The following is a 24,661-nucleotide window of genomic DNA, read 5'->3' on the forward strand; positions in this document are numbered from 1 at the left end:
TCCCCTTGCTCTGCATGGGTAACACTGCTTTGAGGGTGGCTGTTGTCGTTGTGTTCCTGGTTCGAGCCCAGGTAGGAGCGAGGAGAGGGACAGAAGCTATACTGTTACACTGGCAATACTAAAGTGCCTATAAGAACATCCAATAGTCAAAGGTATATGAAATCCAAATGGTATAGAGAAATAGTTCTAATAGTCCAAATAATTCCTATAATAACTACAACCTAAAACTTCTTACCTGGGAATATTGAAGACTCATGTTAAAAGGAACCACCAGCTTTCGTATCGGCGTTGAAAAATCCTAATCGGTCGACCTCTAGTCTTGTCCTGCTCCTGAAATCTGCTCATGCGTGCGTCCCAGTAATCATCAACAGACTATTGTGGTAGGTGCATGTATGACATCAATATGTGCGCAATTACAATGATAATTGAATATGTTACATTTATGAAAATACTGTTGCATACAATACATACTGTTGACAAGTAGGCTATGGTGTAATGTTATGTTTTGCCTTGTGTGGTAGGTTGCATGTTATGACATATGTCAGCTGTTATGACATATTATAACATGGTTATGACCATGTCATAACGTGTTATGGCGCTGGGTGTCAAGTAAAGTGTTGCCAACATTTTTTCAACAGAATCGACGATATGAGTACACCCCTGATCACTTTCATTGCAGCCACATACAAACAGCATCATCACTTTGCTCGTTGTATAATTCCTTCTCTCATCTAAATGCTCTCCTCTCACTTTTTCCCATTGTTTGTGGACTTCAGTGGGGAGTAGTGATTGAGTGCCCAGTTCTGGAGGAAGGAGAGGTTATTGGGATGGAAACCCCTATGACCTCTCTCTCTGAGCTGACTGACCAACAATCAGATGGTATTATACTGACCCCTACTGGACACTGGGGCAATATTCAGGTTGAGTTTGGAACATATCAACATATGGTCACTTTGAAAAAAGACACATTTCTGACACAAAACAGGTGAAGTAAAAATCATTCATTAGACCAGATAAAGAAAATAATCTGCTATCTACTCATCAGATTACAAAAATAATATATGGATTGGTGGGAGTACAGAAATGCATCTATATATTTACATGATACACAAATAGTGGTGCACATAGTCTCTTTAAAAATAACTCTTGCATAGAAGGTCCAGGATCAACAAACCAAGAGGGGGAGAATCATACATGCAAAGAGCCCTGGGCTCTATTCTTGCCCTGGCATGGTCACACAGTTCAAAAAGCTCCATGTGTGTATTGGGTTTAGCCAGTCAAACACCTGTCCAGCTGATTCTCAGACAATCTCAGATGTAGATCTCATGGCCCAGCTCGGGGGCATACACCTGGTCCTGCTTGGGGAAGTCTAAGGCAGGGACACCTTTGACCTTCCTCTTCCAGACCCCCTTCCTCTGTCTGTCCTGGTCCTCCCTGGTCCTATAGCATCCCTCCCCCTGCTGATTCAGTTGGTGGTTCTGGACCCTGAAGTACTCCTCCAGCTGGGTGTCTGTGTGGAGCCTGAAGGCCCCACGCTCCCTGAGTGAATTAATAAATAAATTAACAAATTAATTAATAGATGGATAGAAAAAAATCAAGAAATACTTAAAAATTAGTTTGACAACATAAAGGCATACCATCATAGAGATCTTATAATGTATTTGTTATATGTGTAATTCTATGCATATCATACCTGAATGGGTCTAGAGGGTTGTACTGGCTAATGGTCTTATTGGGCATCTCAAAGTTCACGTGGCGTCCTGGCCGCTTGCTGCTCACCTTCATGAACATGCGCTGCGGGGCCTGGACATTCGACTGGGCAGTGGTAGTGAATGCCCCCACCTTACGCACCGCAATACCACAGGAGGTCTGGGGCCTCTTCTTCTCTGACTTGGGGCATGGTGTGCGCTGGGTGGAAGCTGCGTGGCTGGTGTGAGGCCGCATCACAGCTGGGGAGGGACTGCTGGAACAGATTTCACGGCTGTCGAGGGATTGCCTCAGGTTGAGATCCAGAGTGCGGGTCATAAGGGGGACGTAAGTCTTGGTCATGCCATGTTGCAAGACCTGGTGGCTGGGTCCTGCTGGGGCCTTCTGTGACTGACTCTGGGGGCTCTGTTTTGGGGTTGTAGGTGGGAATGGTGAGGCGTGGGGCTCTGGATCCATCCCCTGGACAGGTAGAGGTGGAGGGGAGCCCCAGGCGTCTCGTACCTGGGCGTTGAGGTTCATGTTGGCCCCGGCTTGGTCGCTTCCCTGCGGCTGGTGGGTGGAGTTGACCTTGAGGAGGACATGCTGAGGGGTGATGGGCCGATGGGGGCCCCTCTTCTTCACTCGGTCTTTCACTGCTTTCTCGCTGCGTGTCAGCACCCACTTAGTCGTTACAGACAGCTCCCTGGCTGTGAGAGGGTGCATATACGGTTGATTACAAGGAACAATAGTAAACATGCCCTTTGTTATACAGCCATAAGGACTATAGTCTGTCTCTTTTCTGTTTCTCTCAATTATGTTCAACTTCTATTGCATTCCATTCTATCTCACCTGAGCCAGTGGTTTCGCTCCTGGGCGTGTGACTGGCCCTGCTTTGGGAGCCCTGGCTGTGTCCGCTGACTGGTCTTCCAGGAGAGATGGCCGAGGGGGGCTTGGTGATGAACTCTGGCTGCAGGTCAATGTAGGCCTGGCTCCTACGGTGGCCCTGAAGCTCACTCCACGTGGCCGGCCTCATAGACTCCTGCTGCGCAGCTTTGGAGAGCAGAGAGACCACAGAAATATAATTAGTAGAACGAGGAAAAAGGGTCTAAGATCATGGCAATTTGACTGCATCCTCATGGAAATTATATTTCTATGTCAGAGACCTTGATAAAGTATAGTCACAGCAGGATGATATTAGCCTAGCCTGGTGGTCCAGTCTGTTTGTGCTTTATCCCATGCTCTATGTTCTGTTGTTATGCCATACATACATGTAACAATCAATGAATACAGAGGTGTCTGCAAACGGAAATAACACACTATTTCAGAGCAATATTCAGATGAGACAGGAGATAAATCATGAGGGTAGAGGAAGGTGTCTGGAAAGACAAGGGGTTAATAAAATTGAGCGATAATGGAGCGATATTCAGGTTGAATTTAAGGCTAGCAGTAGGCTAATCGACCACCAGGCCCCAAAAACCACTCACCCTGTGCTCGGCGCATGCTGGGGGCTGACAGAGAGCGTGCGTGGTGGGACAGCGCGGGCCTCTCCGGCTTCTTGCCCTCACGGTCGTAGATCTTACGATTGGACGAGCCCACCTGTGTCATGCGCTCAGCCCGCACGTAGGAGTAGGGGTACTTGTCTTTATTGAGCATGCTTTTAAGAGTACCCCTGAACTCGTTAAAGAACTCCCTCTCGGCCAGCACGGAGTAGTCCCAGCGCACCCTGGTGAACTGGTAGATCAGAACACTGGTCCCTGTGTTCACCACCATACTGGGAGGGAGAGACGGAGGGTGGAAAAGAAAGAGGAATGTTATGAAAGGGCAAGAATGAAAGGGAACGTTATGACAGTAACTACTGTTCCCTGAAGGAGGGAAATGAGAGGTACAACATACGTACTATGGGGAGTTGCACTCCCGCGACATCGGTTGAAGTATCTCAAATCACACCTGACAAGGCCAATGTAATCCGCGCCACGCTGGAAGCCGCACCTTCCAAAGGTGATAAGTGTGAGATTCGGATTCATTCCTTCAATTTAACACGGCTCTTCACCGAGCCCAGGAACGGGTGGCGTGTTTCCAAACAGATGTTGTACCTCAGTTCCCTCCTTCAGGGAACAGTAGTTCTAGTCATAACGTTCCATTTCAGTCAGTCAACTTCGGTACAACACACTGTGGGGAAATAGAATCACGCCCCATGACGACTCCAACAGATACTAAATGAAACGGCCCATGGCAGACCACTCAGACATGCCCCTACAAGATGTGGCACACTGCGAGCAGTGACATCCAAGCGATAAAACCTCACAAAAGTCTGTGGTGGTGCCCAACTCGCCACAGCCCAAATATCTCCTATAGTCAACCCTTTAAACAACAGCCAAAACGCTGGCAGGGCCCTGGTTGAGTGCGCATGTACACCGCTAGGTAACCCTGGCTGCTATTTGCAATGGAGCCTCCACAATCCAGCTGGATAAAGAGTGCCCTGCCATGAACTGGATTAGCAAAACAGACAAAATGCTGGTCACATAACCGGACATTCCTGGTCCGTTCAATGTATGTGCATAATGCTAGCACAGGACATAGGGCATGTAACCTCTGTTGTCATTCAGAACCAAAAGGAGGAGGCATAAAGGAAAATGTCTAAAAAGCTAAGGACCTGTAGAACATAGCCTTGAGGTTCAGGGCAAATGCCCCATTTGGACACGAGTCGTCTTGGGCGAACTGAGTACAGAAAAGATGTACGAATAACGTGTGAAGGAACCTTTAGCTGAGGCCAAAGCCTTGGGTTTTACAGGAGAGGATCTTCAGATCCACAGACTCCATTGGTTCAAAAGGAGGCCACACGCAGAGCATCCCAACCCAAATCCCAAGTCGGCGGAATAGGTTGAGAAACCGGCATGAGATGGCGCACATCCTTTAAGAACCTGACAGGACACAAGCCCTGCTGTGGCGCCATCCATTTCCACATGACACACTCAAATAGACGCCATGTACACTTTCAAAGTGGAGAATGAATGACCCTGCTCTGAAAAGGAACAATTCCTTTATTTTGGGACCAAAGTAGAGGTCTGTGTAGGACCGATTTCTTCCTCCCGCATCTTTTCATACTGCACCCGCTGGCTTTCTGTCTGGCTACCACGCACACATACAGCTCTCCAGTGGAAAAAAGGCGCCCTTGCAGACGAATAGTAGTAATCATGTTCGGAGGTAAACCACCGCGAGAGTGGACATCTGAGGGGCCAAGTCCACAGACCCCATATTTCTGGCCGAGGGTGTCAAACCTGCCTGTGCGCCTGGAATAGTTGATTCCTGCACAGCGAGAGTTGCCACGGGACCCTGCCCAATAGATCTCCGCGAACCATGGTTGCTTGGGCTATGAGTAGCACAAAATTCAACTACAAGCCCTCCAGGAGCACCCTCCCAACGCTCGGCTTCCTCATCGAGAAAAACTGACGACAATGCGCGTTTCGTAAATATATACATCGGCCCTGCCGAAAACCACCCAGGGGTGTAGCCTCCACTCCTGAGAGAGGGTGACTGCTGGATAAAAGATCTGGACCCGAGCTAGAGGCAATCGAGGACATGCACCCCCAAAGGGAGAGTATGTGTGCACTACTCCCCAGCAATAGGAAGCGATCCAAAGTTAGGAGGGAGAGAGACAAAGTCTCTTCGGGATCGTTGATGCACGCCACCACCCGACAAAAGCAGGGAGAAGCGCCAGATACACTTAGGACTTCCAGGTAATTGATATGCAGTGTGCTCGGCACCAGGGTCCATACCCCCCCGAATAGAGTTGCCTTCGTACAGCTTACCCAACACTCAGCCCATGGGAGACCCCTGACAATAGCAGAGGGTCCCAGCACTTGACCATGGCCATCATCCCCAGTAGGTGTAGGCACTGGCAAAAACGCACTGTGTGCCTCAGATGTAATTTGGCTAAGCAGAGTGGGAACCTGGACACCCTCCGTGGGGATAGAAAAGTACAATAAGCTAATTAGTCTAGCTCGAGACCCAGAAATGGAATGTGCTGAGATGGAGTCAGACAGCTCTTTTTCAGGTTTCTTATGAAGCCTAGAGACTGAATACAGGAAAGTGGCATGGATGTGTATAACACTGCTTGCCCCCTCGACTCCGCTGCCACCAGCCAATTGGCTGTAATAGCCAGCAGCTCATGAGCATTCTGAGTTTGTAGACTCTGAGGTGCTTTTTGAGGGCATGTACTATAGGTCTAAAATGGGAGGTAAAGTCCAGTCCCTTTTCCGAACCAGGAAGTACTGGCTGTACCAGCTAACCTGGATCTTCGACATAGGAACCACTCAGATTGCCTGCTTCTAGAGACGGGAGGATATCTCCTCCCTCAAAACGGGTGTTGAGGCCTCGGGAACAGTTGACGTGATGCCACTGCAGAAGCGTGGGGGACGCACAACAAATTGTAGCCAGTACCCTGATGTCACTGTTCGCTTGATTCAGGGCGACACTGCGCATGCACACCATTGGTCGGAGCAGACAGCGAGCTTCCTGTGAAGTGCCATCTGAAGGGGCAGAACACCACATTGTGGACTTGGAGAGATTGATTATTTTTCCATTTCCACCACTCTTGACAACTATGTGTCTGAACATGGAGAAGGGACACTTTCCATCAAACTCACATGTGCGAGAAACAAAACATTTGATATGCATGAACACTGTGAAACTTGGGGTTGAAAAAATGGTGTTTATGTGCCAAGGTTTGCCTAAAGCCCGGTCCACCCTGGGTACAAGGGCTATGCCCGTCAGTGATGTACCCCTATTGGCAGTGCCGGCTGGCACCCAGCGCTGGTCCGCACAAATGAAAATAGACCCAGGGAAAAATACTTTATCATGGAGGTTACCCAACCACAGTCAAAGGTACAGGCAACAAAAGCACCTTGTAACCTACCTGGTAATGGGCCAGACAGCTCTGAAAAATGGATCTCCTTCTTTGGTAACAGAGGGGGGAGATTCAAGATAAAATAAAATTCCCAGGAATAAAAAGCGTTGAGCTGGAGAAAGACAACTCATTTCGGTTTAAATTTTTTTTTAAATTTCACCTTTATTTAACCAGGTAGGCAAGTTGAGAACAAGTTCTCATTTACAACTGCGACCTGGCCAAGATAAAGCAAAGCAGTTCGACACATACAATGACACAGAGTTACAAATGGAGTAAAACAAACATACAGTCAATAATACAGTATAAACAAGTCTATATACGATGTGAGCAAATGAGGTGAGATAAGGGAGGTAAAGGCAAAAAAACTCCATGGTGGCAAAGTAAATACAATATAGCAAGGGGTGCAAAGGAGCAAAATAAATAAATTAAATAAATACAGTAGGGAAAGAGGTAGTTGTTTGGGCTAAATTATAGGTGGGCTATGGACAGGTGCATTAATATGTGAGCTGCTCTGACAGTTGGTGCTTAAAGCTAGTGAGGGAGATAAGTGTTTCCAGTTTCAGAGATTTTTGTAGTTCGTTCCAGTCATTGGTAGCAGAGAACTGGAAGGAGAGGCGGCCAAAGAAAGAATTGGTTTTGGGGGTGACTAGAGAGATATACCTGCTGGAGCGTGTGCTACAGGTGGGAGATGCTATGGTGACCAGCAGGCTGAGATACGGGGGTACTTTACCTAGCAGGGTCTTGTAGATGACATGGAGCCAGTGGGTTTGGCGACGAGTATGAAGCGAGGGACAGCCAACGAGCGCGTACAGGTCGCAATGGTGGGTAGTATATGGGGCTTTGGTGACAAAACGGATTGCACTGCATCCAATTTGTTGAGTAGGGTATTGGAGGCTATTTTGTAAATGACATCGCCGAAGTCGAGGATTGGTAGGATGGTCAGTTTTACAAGGGTATGTTTGGCAGCATGAGTGAAGGATGCTTTGTTGCGAAATAGGAAGCCAATTCTAGATTTAACTTTGGATTGGAGATGTTTGATGTGGGTCTGGAAGGAGAGTTTACAGTCTAACCAGACACCTAGGTATTTGTAGTTGTCCACGTATTCTAAGTCAGAGCGGTCCAGAGTAGTGATGTTGGACAGGCGGGCAGGTGCAGGCAGCGATCGGTTGAAGAGCATGCATTTAGTTTTACTTGTATTTAAGAGCAATTGGAGGCCACGGAAGGAGAGTTGTATGGCATTGAAGCTTGCCTGGAGGGTTGTTAACACAGTGTCCAAAGAAGGGCCAGAAGTATACAGAATGGTGTCGTCTGCGTAGAGGTGGATCAGAGACTCACCAGCAGCAAGAGCGACATCATTGATGTATACAGAGAAGAGAGTCGGTCCAAGAATTGAACCCTGTGGCACCCCCATAGAGACTGCCAGAGGTCCGGACAGCTGACTCCTACGATTTGACACACTGAACTCTATCAGAGAAGTAGTTGGTGAACCAGGCGAGGCAATCATTTGAGAAACCAAGGCTGTCGAGTCTGCCGATGAGGATGTGGTGATTGACAGAGTCGAAAGCCTTGGCCAGATCAATGAATACGGCTGCACAGTAATGTTTCTTATCGATGGCGGTTAAGATATCGTTTAGGACCTTGAGCGTGGCTGAAGTGCACCCATGACCAGCTCTGAAACCAGATTCCATAGCAGAGAAGGTATGGTGAGATTCGAAATGGTCGGTAATCTGTTTGTTGACTTGGCTTTCGAAGACCTTAGAAAGGCAGGGTAGGATAGATATAGGTCTGTAGCAGTTTGGGTCAAGAGTTTTCCAATCTTTGGGAATCTCAGACAACACGAAAGAGAGGTTGAACAGGCTAGTAATAGGGGTGGCAACAATTTCGGCAGATAATTTTAGAAAGAAAGGGTCCAGATTGTCTAGCCCGGCTGATTTGTAGGGGTCCAGATTTTGCAGCTCTTTCAGAACATCAGCTGACTGGATTTGGGAGAAGGAGAAATGGGGAAGGCTTGGGCGAGTTGCTGTGGGGGGTGCAGTGCTGTTGACCGGGGTAGAGTAGCCAGGTGGAAAGCATGGCCAGCCGTAGAAAAATTCTTATTGAAATTCTCAATTATGGTGGATTTATCAGTGGTGACAGTGTTTCCTATCTTCAGTGCAGTGGGCAGCTGGGAGGAGGTGTTCTTATTCTCCATGGACTTTACAGTGTCCCAGAACTTTGTTCAGTTAGTGTTGCAGGAAGCAAATTTCTGCTTGAAAAAGCTAGCCTTGGCTTTTCTAACTGCCTGTGTATAATGGTTTCTAGCTTCCCTGAACAGCTGCATATCACGGGGGCTGTTCGATGCTAATGCGGAACGCCATAGGATGTTTTTGTGTTGGTTAAGGGCAGTCAGGTCTGGGGAGAACCAAGGGCTATATCTGTTCCTGGTTCTAAATTTCTTGAATGGGGCATGCTTATTTAAGATGGTTAGGAAGGCATTTTTAAAAATACCCAGGCATCCTCTACTGACGGGATGAGATCAATATCCTTCCAGGATACCCCGGCCAGGTCGATTAGAAAGGCCTGCTCACTGAAGTGTTTCAGGGAGCGTTTTACAGTGATGAGTGGAGGTCGTTTGACCGCTGACCCATTAGGTATATTTAGAGGGCAAGTTGGTTAGGATGATATCTATGAGGGTGCCCGTGTTTAAGGCTTTGGGGAGGTACCTGGTAGGTTCATTGATAATTTGTGTGAGATTGAGGGCATCAAGCTTAGATTGTAGGATGGCTGGGGTGTTAAGCATGTTCCAGTTTAGGTCGCCTAGCAGCACGAGCTCTGAAGATAGATGGGGGGCAATCAGTTCACATATGGTGTCCAGAGCACAGCTGGGGGCAGAGGGTGGTCTATAGCAGGCGGCAACGGTGAGAGACTTGTTTTTAGAGAGGTGGATTTTTAAAAGTAGAAGTTCAAATTGTTTGGGTACAGACCTGGATAGTAGGACAGAACTCTGCAGGCTATCTATATGAACCACAGAGACTGTGTGTGGCAAAATAGCATGGCCGTGTCCAACCCTGCTTGTTCCCTCGACTCTGCTACCAACCACCAATCGCCTACAGGGCCCATAACCTGCATCACTAGACACCTCATAGGGACTAATTAGGGACAGGCAAGAATCAGCAATGTTCCCGGATAAAGCTTTGGATAAAAGCTTCTGCTTAATGACATACAGTGCATTCGGAAAGTACTCAGACCTCTTTACTTTTTCCACATTTGATTACTTTAAGGCCTTACTCTTAAATGGATTCAATTGTTTTTTACCCATCAATCTACACAACATACCACTTAATGACAAAGCAAAAACAGGCTGTAGAATTTTTAGCAAATTTATAAAAAAATTATAAACTGAAATATTACATTTACATAAGTATTCCGACACTTTACTCAGTACTTTGTTGAAGCACCTTTTGGCAGCAATTACAGCCTTGAATCCTCTTGGGTATGACACTACAAGCTTGGCACACCTGTATTTGGGGAGTTTCTCCCATTCTTCTCTGCAGATCCTCTCAAACTCTGTCAGGTTGGATGGGGAGCATCGCTGCACAGTTATTTTCAGGTCTCTCCAGAGATTTTTGATCGGGTTCAAGTCCGGGTTCTGGCTGGGCCACTCAAGGACATTCAGAGACCACTCCTGCATTGTCTCGTTGTCCTGTTGGAAGGTGAACCTTCGCCCCAGTCTGAAATCATAAGTGCTCTGGAGCATGTTTTCATCAAGGATCTCGCTGTACTTTGTTCTGTTTATCTTTTCCTCAATTCTGACTAGTCTCCCAGTCCCTGCTGCTGAAAAACATCCCCACAGCATGATGCAGCCACCACCATGCTTCACCTTAGGGATGGTGCCAGGTTTCCTCCAGAGGTGACGCTTGGCATTCAGCCAAATAGTTCAATCTTGGGTTCATCAGACCAGAGAATCTTGTTTCTCATGGTCTGAGAGTCCTTTAGGTGCCTTTTGACAAACTCCAAGTCGGCTGTCATGTGCCGTTTCCTGAGGACTGGCTTCCATCTGGCAACTCTACCATAAAGGCCTGATTGGTGGAGTACTGCAGAGATGATTGTCCTTCCTCCACAGAGGAACTCTGGAGCTCTGTCAGAGTGACCATCGGGTTCTTGGTCACCTCCCTGACCAAGGCCCTTCTCCCCTGATTTTTCAGTTTGGCCGTGTAGCCAGCTCTAGGAAGAGTCTTGGTGGTTCCAAACTTCTTCTATTAAGAATGATGGAGGCCATTGTGTTCTTGGGGACCTTCAATGCTGCAGAAATGTTTTGGTACCCTTCCCCAGATTTGTGCCTCGACACAATCCTGTTTCGGAGCTCTACAGACAATTCCTTCTACCTCATGGCTTGGTTTTTGCTCTGACATGCACTGTCAACTGTGAGACCTTATATAGACAAGTGTGTGCCTTTCCAAATCAATTTACCTAAGGTGGACTCTAATCAAGTTGTAGAAACATCTCAAGGATGATCAATGGAAACAGGATGCACCTGAGCTCAATTTTGAGTCGCCTAGCAAAGGGTCTGAATCCTTATGTAAATAAGCTATCTGTTTTTAAATGTTCATACATTTGAAAAAAATTCACTTGTCCTTATTGGTTATTGTGTGTAAATTGATGAGGAAAATAAAGAATGTAATACATTTTAGAATAAGGTTGTAACGTAACAAAATGTGGAAAAAAGGAAGGGGTCTGAATACTTTCCGATTGCACTGTATATTATTATATTATATATTATGAGCCACCTATGGGGGAGGGGTGCCCCTTGTGGACAGAAAGGTAATATGTCCAACTTATGTCTCCCATCCTGGTAAGATTGATATGCTCCCTGAACACCATGAACAGAATGGAATGTGGAGTACCAGTGGGGCATTAAACATGGACGAGCTTCCAATACATGAGACTGAGTAGCCTGCATTAAGCCCGGGCCCTTATGGGCACAGAGGGCTCTGGAAATGACTGACATAGTACCCCGTTTACCATAACAAAACGTGGGGGCACTGCCATCACAGTAATGTTTTTGCAGAATGGCGCACTGGTTGCTCAGACCTGTGCTAAGGCCCCTCATTCCAGGGTTACCCGAGCCAGCGATTTGGGGGCTGCTTCCTAATTGGAGGAGCACGCAAGCCCCGCTTTCTCCACTCCTTCCAACTTGAAATTGAAAATAGGAATTGGGTTGCCTAATGCCGGGGGAACACTAGTAAGCTTCATTCACTGGAAGTGAAAAAAAAAATGGTAACCAACGTTAGCCAGGATGTTCTTTAGTCTAAGCTAGGCTAGCTAGCATCTTTGACCGCAGCACCGTCCATTTAGAATAACCAAACGACTTAACGCTACGTATACTAAAGAACAGAGCTACCCAAGCAACTCCATCGGATGCAGGAATAGCTAGTATGAGCTAGCTCTCCTCGATGAGTTAGCTAACCTGGCTAGCACGCTATGCAGCGCTTGTTAGCTAGCCTGGTCTCAAAAGTCTATGTAGGACTGGATCACCAAGGTGGGACTGGACCCTTCATTGACAAGTCTGGGAAGAAAGGGCAAGCAGTGCTTGACCGAGGCAGACACAGGCGGTGGTGGGGTACCCACCGAAACTGGCCACCCTCTCTCTTCGAGTAGCCTCCCATAACTGGCGACAGAGCATACAGGAGTCAGGTTGAGAGCGGGCAGCCAACGCACACACCACACCCAGTCAGACACCCAGTCAGACAAAACATTTGCTCTGGCCAAAGAGCCAATCCATCTCCGCATCCCACAACTCAGACAGCCGAGGTACGGGCACTCGAGAGAGGAAGTCACTATCGGAAACACCAAGCCCCCTTAAAAATGCTACACGATTGTTAAGACTACCTGCTCGTGGACTAGTAGGGGAACAGTGTCAGCCATCCCCTAGTCCTTCACACAAACTGATTTGAGCAAGGGCATGCCAGAGCATGCACAGAGCCGAGACATACAAGACAACAATCGTGAGTATCTATTTATTTATTTGGGCATGGTCGCCAATTTATTTGGGCATGTCTAGGTTGCATTTTTTGCCATCTTATGAATTGGTATAGCAAGGCCAAGCAATCCGTCAGGCGTGATTTTACATCCTTCAACCGAAGTCGCAAGAGTGTGACTCCCCATAGTAGTTTGTACCGAAGTTGACTGATTGAAAGGGAACCAGGAGGGGCAGAGAAGAGAGGGAGATGTCTTAAAGACATACGCTTCTGGGTAAAATCATGGTTGTCAAAGTAAGAATTAAATGAATGATTACTCATTTGTTAAATTAATTATCACTAACTTGTTGTGTGGGTGCAGGGACAGTACAGTACTTACTTGTTGCTGTGTGTGTGCAGGGACTGGATAGGGCTGTGTTGACCCCCTGCCTTGATGACTCTCAGGCAGTCCCCTGTCAGGAAGTTGAAGATGCGGATCTTCCCGTCCCCACAGCCGGTAATGACACGCAGAAAGAGGTAGATCAGCGCCAGGACCTCCCTAGAGGATGACAAACACACACTCACAACATTCAACTAACCTCGAGATCAAGCAGTCAAAAACAGTACCAAAAACAAAAGTACTTGTTGTTTTTTGTAGGACATTTTTTTATGCTCACTTTGGATGGCGATAGGTCATCAGGTTCTTCTTTATGTCACAGTTGGTGCTCCAGGCCATGACCTGTCCATCAGAACCACCTGACAGGATGTGCCACTGGTCGAAGAACAGACACTTTACAGAGCTCTGGTGGGCATCGATTACCTGGAAGACAGGGACTTTGGTGAGGGAGGACAGTGTCAATTTCACTCAAAAAATATTCAAATCGAAACCTACTGAAATGGGAGACCCAATTCCATGTGCCCTTGTTTGAGTTTACTATACATCTTTTCTTCTGACCACTAGATAAGACTCCTGAAAATATAGATATGGATGCCTTTTGTGTAAAAAGGTCAATGAAGACATTGACCTGACAGAGTACAGACCATCTTACCTTGAGGAGTGAGGCGGTCTCCATACCCCACATTTTGACCAGCCCTTTGTCACAGCTGCTCATCACTAGAGCCTTGTCTATCTTCACACACAGGATGGGGTTGTGGTGCCTGAACTTCAGCTTCTCATAGCAATGCCCTGTCTGCAGGTTCCACACTGCCGTGGAGGTGAAAGCACACAAAGTTACTAACACACAAAACGAGGTTGATACATTTACAAGCAAACTGCCTGACATGCTGACTACACCAGCCACCAACTATATTAATTAGGGGTTGAAACACATCAAATATTCATAGCATATATCTAGCTGCTGTTGTCATGGGAGATGAACACTGGGTTGTAATTTTACCAGACATACATATAGTCTTCTTTTTATCTGCTTCTTTGTAGAATTTTGACCCGGAGTCATAAAAAAATGGTGTGTTTTTCTACTCCAACGATTAATCCACAGATAAAATGGGAAACCTAGCTAGTTTTTAGTTGGTTGTCTTTAGTTATCATTCCTCGTTTGTCTTTCAAGCATCCACGTGGGTTTGTGTCTTCCTGATATCCAACAAGGAGGGAACTTGCGGCATATTCAGTAAAAAAGACCGTCAGTCAAGAGAATTTGCGCTGTAGCTCTTGAAGACTTGCTATTTTGTGACATTAACGTTTAAATCCTGTAGTAATTTGACTTAAGCTAACACATCTACATTAAAGTTTTAATTGAAAGAAAGAACCAAGCTCTAGAAAATAAAAAAGATTAACATATTTTTAAAGGGGAACAAATGATCATCACCTAAATTAGCAAGGTCAACTACATATTGAGTGGTGTGGGTGAAATGATTAAATAACATGTGTAAACGCTCACGCACGCAACATGGCTGCTGAGGTTTACGTGTGACACTTACTTACCTTTGACTTTGCAATCATTGGCCCCTGAGACTAGACAATTCCCATGCAGGTCCAGGCAGTTGATGGTACCCAAGTGGCCACGGAAGAGCATTAGGCATACGCCTGTTTTCAGATTCCAACACCTATAGTGAATGTACAGTATACAATATATCAAAAAAGTAATTCATAAAGAATCAATAAGTATCATCACCTAAATTAGCACGGTCAACTACAATTGACAGTAAATCACAAGTTTGGCATTAGAAACACAGTCATTCTTCATCACAGTCATTGCTGTGTTTTCAAGCCAAATTCAAAAACCCATAGAATTGAGTGAAACGGGTCCAAACTACCATGATGGTCTTATTGACTAGAGATGTCCATTCTAGTAATTCTATTTCTATGCCTTTACCCTCCTCCTACCTGATGCTGAGGTCGTAGCTGGCGCTAATGACCAGTCCTCTCTCCTCACAGAGCAGCAGGGCCCTGATGGAGCCGGCGTGGCCCTGGATCACCGGGGACACCTCCTTCAGTGTCAGCACATCCAGCAGACGCACCACGCGGTCCTTGGAGCCCACGGCCACCAGCTGACCTCCACTGTAGTGCACCACCCTGGAGGGGTCTTCCCTGTTGACCACAACAAAGATACATCAGTTACGTCTCAAATGGCCCCAATGCACTACTTTTTCATACGGCTCTGGTCAAAAGTAGTGCACTATATAGGGAATAGGGTGTCATTTCGGAAACACTCCCAGACTTTGAAATATAGGCCTTGTTACTGTATTATTTGCTTGCAGCAGGTGCTATAATGTTACAAAGACACTGTGGTTACCGTTACCGACCTGTCCAGCAGCACCAGAACATTGTACACTCCACAGTAGACATTCCTCTCTTCCATCTGTATGGCTCGGGTTCTAACGCCAGCATAGATGGCCTCAAAGCCCCTCTCCTGTAGGACAGACAACCACGGATAGCCAGTACAAACATCAGGGGATCATATTCTAGTCATCAGAATATAGAATAGAATCGTCTTCTGCTTTTCACAAGCCCCAAGAGACACACACACAAACACACACACACACATACGATGAAAGCAGCATCCCCTGGAGCAGTTTTGTCATTTGGGATAAGTGGTGACATTGATTGATATGATAATAAGGTAGATAGTGATGTGTTTACCTGTCTGATTTTGGAGAAGATTTCTACGTGGTGCATGTGCTTCTCATCCTCCCTGATGGGCACTAGGACCTTGCGGACTTTGGCATATGTAGGGCTGACACCTGTATTGTTGCTCTGAGAGGGGGAAAAAAGTCACACAGGTTTATATTAACATGTACTTAGCATGCCATGATGATAATGGACAACCTGTCATCTGTGTGATCTCTAGATTATCTTGAGCTACTTTTAAAATCAATCAATCAATATATTTGCTAAGTGGCATGAAAAAAATCTAAATCCAAACACTTGTGTGGGTTTGCAAGCTAAAAAGCCTTTAAAGAGTTTTTAGAGAATCCCTTTGACATTGGCCTATGTGGCATTGATATGAGTCAGAAACAGTTATTCTGGTGTCAAAATATACTACAAAGTGTGAATAGGATAATCTTGGTCATAAAGTCAGTCTCGTTTGGAACGTCCGTGTGTCACAACGGGTAAATGTAGGTTGGGTTTGGATTTGATGATGTCCATTTACCTACTCAAATGGGGTGAACAGCTGCAGTAATTGCTCTCTATCCAATATCATAGACAGTGAGACAGACCTGCCCAGCACAAAACAACACGTAGCGCATTTAAATATATATATATATACACTGCACTAAACACCTTAGATTTAATATTACACAACTATAACATCCTTGCCAAAAATGTCCAAATTCATTTAATATTTCTTCAGTTATCTTCGATTTTTTGGGGTATGGCATCTACAGTGTGTGAAGGGGACAAACATTATTAACCAAATGCAGAATCGATCAGAAAACACATCTCCAAGACTGAAATCTTGTTTTCCTAATGAGAAACAGAAAAACACAAGTGCCAATTGGCGTGTTCAGTCACTCTTTAATGTGTGGGCTAGATCATTATTGAAATACACCAACACGTTTCATCAAGGTGAAGGCGTTAGCTGAAACGTGTTGGTGTATTTTAATAATGAACTAGCCCACCCATGAAAAGCTTTTTAACTTGCAAACCCACACAAGTGCCTTGACTTTGATTTTTTTATGCCACTTGGCAAAGATATTGAGTGTTTGATTGATTTTAAAAGTGGCTCAAGATACTCTGGGGACCATACTGATGCACACATTAAATCTAAATCAGGTGGTTACAACATTTGGCACTATGTAGGGAATAGAGTGCCATTTGGGATTTATTGAGATGACTGCATCGTGGTCAATAGTTAGCACAGCCATAAAGTACTAAAATCTGATTGGAAACCTAACCATAACCTTAATCCCACTGCTAACCTTACTAAACCTTACCTTATATGCAGACCAAAAAGTACACCATTTTTTAATTATTTTTTTTACAATATAGACAAATTTGACTTTGCAGCTGTCCCATCTAGCAGAAACCGATCAGTTCTGCCTTAAGGGCAAGACTCACTTAACACTTATTTGTAGTTATTCTTTTTCCATTCACTTTTTTAGTACTATTCCCCTTCAAGAGCAGCTCCTGCTACTTATTTTTCTTCAATAATCAATATCTTTATTGTCCCGAATGTTAAAAATCTATGTGTCATTGGTGAATTTAGAGTGTGGTATTTTAATAGTCACCATACAGTACCTGCATCAACGTAGCTTGTTTCTCCACCATCTTCTTGGCATTAAGGTCCTCCTGAGTGTCTTCCGTCAGGTAGCGCCAGTGTTGGGAGACATCCCTGCAGCTGTACAGAGAGGTCTTGTCTAGAAGACCTGAAACAAACAACTTCTGCACTTAAATCTTTGAGGGTATGGTGAAAAGCAGCCATCCCTCAAAGGTTGCCGCAGTCCATACTGTAGATCTAATCGATATGTGGTCCATTGAAGGACGACTACTTGCGATTATTCATAACAGAATGAGAGAATTCGGATTGAAATTCTATTCCGTCTGCACCAAGGAAACCTAGGTGATGTCACAAGGCATTTTGTGTTTAAAAGCATGGAATGAGAAAATTATTCAGAGATAGTGGTTCAAATATTGAACAATTGTTGAAAAGGTAAATGTCTTTTGTTTAAAAAATAGAAAACTATTATGGTATTTTAAAATTATATATTTTTTTATATAAGAATTGGACCATCATTATGCAAACACATATCTTTCAAATGTAAATGAAGGCTACATAACAACATTTTAACAACACCTCCAAGGGAATTGTTGTACTGATTGCTAAGCAAAGGTTTGTTGCTCTTCCATCTCATCAATATCCAGGGAGAACAGCTCAAGGTGTGAAGCAGGAGAGGCATAGCTCTTTAAAAGGGTAGCCTTGCAAAACAAAGTCATCACCATGGCATAGCTATTTAGCCCGGATACCTTTCTCTATGGGGCTGATTCAAGGAAATGTCAACGGGTACTTCAATCTAGACAAAAGAAGACAGTGCAGAGTATACCGCTGTCCCTGAACAGAGCCAGATAAGCACTGCATATCAGGTTGCATAAGGGGTCAGCGAAGTGCACACGCACAGGTTCACTTCTGCACACACTGAATCTGCAATATGATCGACCAGATAAACTAGCAGCTAGGGAAGGTATGGAGTAATATTAAGGTAGTCTCAAGGTATTGCTCGCCTGAGGTAGAGTACCTCATGATAAGCTGTAGACCACACTATCTACCAAGTGAGTTTTCATCTACATTTTTCGGAGCCGTCTATTTACCACCACAAACCGACGCTGGCACTAAGACTGCACTCAACGAGCTGTTTAAGGCTATAAGCAAACAAGAAAATGCTCATCCAGAAGCGGCGCTCCTAGTGGCCAGGGACTTTAATGCAGGCAAACTTAAATCTGTTTTACCTCATGTCACATGTGCAACCAGAGGGGAAAAAACTCTAGACCACCTTTACTCCATACACAGAAAAAAGCTCTACCTCGCCATCCATTTGGCAAATCTGACCATAATTCTATCTTCCTGATTCCTGCTTACAAGCAAAAACTAAATCAGGAAGTACCAGTGACGTGCTCAATACGGAAGTGGTCTGATGAAGCAGATGCTACACTACAGGACTGTTTTTCTAGCACAGACTGGAACATGTTCCGGGATTCATCCAATGGCATTGAGGAGTATACCACCTCAGTCACCGTCTTCATCAATAAGTGCATCGACGATGCCCCCCCCACAGTGACTGTACGTACATGGATTACAGGCAACATCCGCACCAAGCTAAAGGCTAGAGCTACCACTTTCAAGGAGCAGGACACTAATCCGGATGCTTATAAGAAATCCCTCTATGCCCTCAGACAAACCATCAAACAGGCAAAGCGTCAATATTGAGATAGAATCCTAAGCGTCAATATAATGCGTCAATATAAAGATTGAAACCTACTACACCGGCTCTGACGCTTGTTGGATGTTGTTTTATTTTATTATTTATTTAACCTTTATTTAACTAGGCAAGGCTTACAAACTATTACGGACTACAAAGGGAAACACAACTGCGAGCTGCCCAGTGACACGAGCCTACCAGGCAAGCAACACTGAAGCATGCATGAAGCTGTTCCGGACGACTGTGTGATCATGCTTTCCGTAGCCAATGTGAGCAAGACCTTGAAAGAGGTCAACATTCACAAGGCCGCGGGGCCAGACGGATTACCAGGACGTGTACTCAATGCATGTGCGGACCAACTGGCAAGTGTCTTCACTGACATTTTCAACCTCTCCCTGACTGAGTCCGTAATACCTACATGTTTCAAGCAGACCACCATATTCCCTTTGCCCAAGAAAGCTAAGGTAACCAGCCTAAATGACTACCGTCCCCTAGCACTCATCTTGGTAGCCATGAAGTGCTTTGAAAGGCTGGTCATGGCTCACATCAACACCATCATCCCAGAAACGCTAGACCCAAGCCAATACGTATGCCGCCCCAACAGATGACGCAATCTCAATCGCACTCCACACTGCCCTTCCCCACCTGGACAAAAGTAACACCTATGTGAGAATGCTGTTCATTGACTACAACTCAGCGTTCAACACCATAGTGCCCACAAAGTTCATCACTAAACACCATCATTAAGTTCTCTGACGACACAACGGTGGTAGGCCTGATCACCAACAACGATGAGACAGCCTATAGGGAGGAGGTCAGAGACCACAGTGCGGTGCCAGGACAACAACCTTGCCCTCAATGTGAGCAAGATAAAGGAGCTGATTGTACTACACAGGAAAATGAGGGCTGAACACATACCCATTCACATCGATGAGGCTGTAGTTGAGCGGGTTGAGAGTTTCAAGTTCCTTGGTGTCCACATCACCAACAAACTATCATGGTCCAAACACACCAAGACAGTCGTGAAGAGGGCACGACAATGCCTTTTCCCCCTCAGGAGACAGAAAAGATTTGGCATGGGTCTCCAGATCCTCAAAAAAAGTTCTACAGCTGCACCATCGAGAGCATCCTGAGCGGTTACATCCCCGCCTGGTATGGTAACTGCTTGGCATCCAACCGTAAGGTGCTACAGAGGGTAATGCGTATGACCCAGTACATCACTGGGGCCAAGCTTCCTGCCATCCAGGACCTATATACTAGGCGTGTCAGAAGAAAATTGCCAAAGACTCCAGTCACCCAAGTCATAGACGGTTCTCTCTGTTCCCGCACGGCAAGCGGTACCAGAGCGTCTAGGTCCAAAAGTCTAGGTCCAAAAGGCTCCTTAACAGCTTCTACCCCCAAGCCATAAGACTGCTGTGCAATTAATAAAATGGCCACCCGGACTATTTGACCCCCCCCCCTTTGTTTTTACACTGCTGCTACTCGCTGTTTATTATCTATGCACAGTCACATGTGACAAATATGATTTGATAATAGCTCCTGAGACCAGTATTATTCATGTAGAATACTGGAGAGGGGGATATGCAGTGATGTAGCAGTAAACAAAATAGGTGGGTTAACTGATCACCGATCACGGTGCTCCCTATACTTTCAATGCATTTTTTTTCAATGCATGTTTAGTTGCATTTACCCTCCACTACACATCTGAGGATAGATATTCTCATGTAACACCACAGAGTCCTTTGAATGATAGCTTAGACATGTTTTGGAGGGGTAGAGGGTGGGGGGGTGCATGGTGGCTCACCTAAAATCCTCTTGGCAAGATGGACAGGGAGACCCCGGATGAAGTCTCTGTATCGGCGGACCCCAGACAGAGAGGTGGAGGACCGAGGGACCACCATCAGAGCAGGGTCGTCTGAACAGGTGGAGTCTGTGTCACTATCCTCCTTCACCACCCCCAGACACACACTGCCAAAGCCCTGCAGGCCTTCAGAGGTAGGGCTGGCACCCACCACCACCCATGGAGCTACATGGAGTTGGCAGCTATTGGCTGAAAATAAAGAAACACAGTGAGGTAGAAATTCATAGTGGACTGGATATGGGGAACTTTGAAGAGTGCACAAACACTTGACCAACCAAAATGTCAATGATCGTTGTAGTCTACTATGATTATAATAATAATAATTTATTGGGTGCTTATATTTGTCCTATTAATCAAACATGACATTTTTATCATATGACATTTTTATCATAATAATTCATTAACACAGGCACTGCAGGAGCGGACTGGGACAAGAATTCAGCCCTGGCATTTTATCCACACCAGCCCACATCACTGCGCACACCGCCAGCTCACCATTTTGTTTGCCTCCCAGTCTCAGCATCTTTTCTGCTGTCACTCTGTGCTTCTTCTTATTCTCTGTCTGTCTGCTTATTAACCCTTATTTGTTCTACACCTACCCTAAGTGTTAATTACTATTACAGGGCTCCTAACCTCATCCCCAGGCTATTGCACACTGAGCATATACAGTAAGTCTGGGATATCAATGATTCAAAGTAGGCCTTAGTGGGAGTGAATTCTATGGGGTGACCTACGGACTAATGTATTTGTCATCATTTCATTTTAGTGAATCACATGACTGCATGTGATTCACTAACATCACAACATTTCCCCTTGGTGTCACTGGGCAAATTCAATTGAATTTACCAGAGGTGGACTCCAATCAAGTTGTGGAAACATCTCAAGGATGATCAATGGAAACAGGATGCACCTGAGCTCAATTTCGAGTCTCATAGGAAAATGGTCTGAATACTTTTGTGTAAATAAGGTATTTCTGTTTATTTTTATATACATTTGCAAAACTTTCTAAAAACCTTTGATTTGCTTTGTCATTATGGGGTATTGTGTGTAGATTAATGAGGGATAAAATAATGTAATACATTTTAGAATCAGGCTGTAATTTAACAAAATGTGGAAAAGGGGAAGGGGTCTGAATACTTTCCCGAATGGACTGTATATATATATATTTTTTTAAATGTGTGTACATTTCAACCAGGCCACCCAACTAAAAAATGGTCCAGCCCATCTGGCATATGCCAGAATTGCCTATCCAACCCTGCCCCACTGCCCTTACAGGTTGACCGTAGTTAAGCCTACAGTTACTAACATTCATTCCTGATTGCAACAAAACACAAAAACATTTCTAACAGCAACACTCACAGAGCTCTGGATCATGGCATGTCTCCTGGCCTCCATCGATGGTGTTGATGTCAGTTTCATGATGCATGTTGACAGGGTCATAGAAGGAGCTGGCCCAGATGAGGAGGTCCAGGTCTGGATGACCCTCCTGCGAGTTGAAAGAGTAGGTGGATTCTGGGATAGACGAGGTGTCATCCTCATGGTCCTCATCCTCCAGCACTGAAAAGAGAGGTTTGATTATTATGGGTTAAAAATACATGCAGTTTTGCAAATTAGCCTACAATTCATACAGATAACTTTCACACTTTTGCATGGAATATCATTTCATGTGTGGTCATTATATAGGCTACAATGGTTCTCGAATGAAAATGAACTTAGGGCCTCAGCAAGTTGTCATAAAACTAATTCAAATCAAATGTTATTTGTCACATGCGCAGAATACAACCGTATAGACTTTACCATGAAATGCTTGCTTACGGCCCTTCCCAACGATGCTGAGTTAATATATATATATATATATATACTTTTATTACTTTTATTTTTTTATTACTTTTATACTTTTATTTATATCTTTCATAAAAAGAAAGATAAAAGAAAGTAAAGACACGAAATAAAAGTTATTATATTATATTCCTGGGGTTAGTAGTATAAAGAAAAATTAACCCAAAACCACTCATTCCGATAATTTACAGTGTTGCATAACACTGATATGTGACAAGGTTGGTAGCAACATGTGAATATCGTTGTGGAGATCTGTTGCAGCTCAAGTCGACTACAACACACACAATGCAATTCTCTCTCTTTGGGCTGCCTACCTGCATAGTACCTACTAGCAAGCGTAACTACATACACAATAATACCAAAGTCAATATGTGAAAAAGTCGGCATGTGAAGTTGCTAGTTAGCTGTAAAATCGGCTACAAATTGCACTTCACTAACAATTTAGGAGTCTACAATATCCCCATGTTCAACCTGCAGATCTGTGCGTCAGAGAGGAGTATGATATTCGCAATGGCACCATGAAATGCACCCTGGACTGAAGGAGCAGACAAACTGGAGAAACCTTAGACCCTCTGTTAAATTACACATTTCTCGAGGTAGCAATATCGCAAAAATAGCTCATTCGAGAGAAGTCAACCTCCCGCATTATGACATCGGCCAGTATTGAAATCTGACATGTATGAAATAAGTTTTTGCGATCTAAAAGTCGTATTCCTATTAACTTCCAGTGTAGTGAGAGTGGTTTTATCGCAATGCTACGTCATACCGGACGAATGTCTGCATACTTGAACGACAATAGCATACATACACATGAAAACATGAAATGACACATGGAATTGATAGAACATCGCTCAGAGAGCCACATTCAAAATGGGTGAATCTTTACTTTAAGTACCTGTACCGTTAAGTTGGAGGAAGGCCCGTTTTGCTCTAACTATAAGCACACTTGTCAAGTTTCCAAGCATGTGAAGAAGCCCTGTATCGCATAGGGAAAGAATTCCTAAAAGATAGTTGGATTTTGTCCAGTGGTGGCTGCGACTGAACCAGTCCCAAGTGTCAACCATCTCTATCCCAAGAAGTTTGGTGTCAAGCGCTCGGTCCTGGCTCCAAGTGGTCATATCTTCTGAAACACTTGACTTCTGTCGTGACCTGGTATAGGTGAAATCTTTCCCAAATGTCACTTGCAGTACTCTTTGGATGGTTTCGAGAATTTCGACACTTTGGCACCGCACGAGAATGCCAGTAAGGAATCTCCTTTTGGACGAGTACCCTGCGCGCGACATCCACTGGGTCGAATCGTGGAGCTTGGAAGTGAAGATGCAAGATTGGCAATTTCCACAGATGTTGAAATCTGCATCTTCCTTCTTGCAACAAAGCCTGTCTATTGTGTCGACTCTATATCCACACTGTTCTTTTGATCCAAAGCGTTTCATTGCGTTGGTTTATTAAGCGTAGTTTAATTCAAAATCTTTAAAAAAGGTATGTTTCCGACTGGCTGCACTGCAACCTGGTTGGAACTTCTTATCGCTGTTGCTTGGTTGTTGCCATGCGACTAGCACAAGGGTTGCTTGTCAACTTTTTTTTGGTTGCCTGGAAACCCGAGGTTGAATTGTATTGAATTCTACGTCGGGCAGAAATTAGCGTTTGAATCAGGAAAGTTTCCTGTCACAACCTTTACAAGCCAGAACGTTAAATACATTTATATTTTAACGTACACTACCAGTTGTTTGTGCGGTAGGAATGTGAGACAATATAGGAAAGTATAATCACATCAACCTTTCAAAGCACTGGTAGTGCTTTCAGATTTCGATCATTAAATTATGATCAGAACCATGTAAACTGCACAAGTTCGCCAAGTATGCATGTGTCTTGTGCATGTACTATTATTTGTATCTTGTGCTCATGCTTCAGGTGATGGAAATTGACATAATTATACTTTTCTGTGGATATATTGTCTCATATTCCTAGCACCAAATTGACCAACCGCATGGACAACCGGTAAAGTACGTTCAAATGTAATTTTATTCAAAATTCTGGCTTGGAGGGGGTCATGAGAGG

The 24,661-nt window shown here is 44.8% G+C and overlaps 1 protein-coding gene across 1 annotated transcript; it reads right to left on the reverse strand.

Moving 5' to 3' along the window:
• Window positions 1-986: 986 nt before the first annotated feature.
• Window positions 987-24,076, reverse strand: fbxw10 (F-box and WD repeat domain containing 10). The gene is made up of 15 exons (XM_029685644.2): window positions 23,505-24,076; window positions 22,124-22,321; window positions 20,708-20,953; window positions 17,228-17,355; window positions 15,629-15,742; window positions 15,292-15,398; window positions 14,873-15,076; window positions 14,471-14,592; window positions 13,578-13,732; window positions 13,206-13,348; window positions 12,929-13,087; window positions 3,171-3,457; window positions 2,536-2,736; window positions 1,694-2,393; window positions 987-1,539 (listed from the first exon to the last, which is right to left on the reverse strand). The coding sequence occupies exons 1-15, from the start codon at window positions 24,034-24,036 to the stop codon at window positions 1,311-1,313; spliced, it is 3,525 nt and encodes a 1,174-aa protein (XP_029541504.2). The 5' UTR covers window positions 24,037-24,076; the 3' UTR covers window positions 987-1,310.
• Between the last annotated feature and the right edge of the window lie 585 nt (window positions 24,077-24,661).

The sequence above is a fragment of the Oncorhynchus nerka genome, linkage group LG16 (genome assembly GCF_034236695.1).
Source record: "Oncorhynchus nerka isolate Pitt River linkage group LG16, Oner_Uvic_2.0, whole genome shotgun sequence".
Taxonomy (NCBI): domain Eukaryota; kingdom Metazoa; phylum Chordata; class Actinopteri; order Salmoniformes; family Salmonidae; genus Oncorhynchus; species Oncorhynchus nerka.

Bases quoted from the DNA above. Each gene is read 5' to 3' on its own strand.
- fbxw10 (XM_029685644.2), bottom strand. From the start codon at position 24,036: ATGAAACGCTTTGGATCAAAAGAACAGTGTGGATATAGAGTCGACACA. The intron at 13,088-13,205 runs GTGAGCATAAAA...GTCATCCTCTAG, and splicing joins ATGACCTATCGCCATCCAAA to GGAGGTCCTGGCGCTGATCT. The intron at 2,737-3,170 runs GTGAGTGGTTTT...TGCTCTCCAAAG, and splicing joins CAGCATGCGCCGAGCACAGG to CTGCGCAGCAGGAGTCTATG.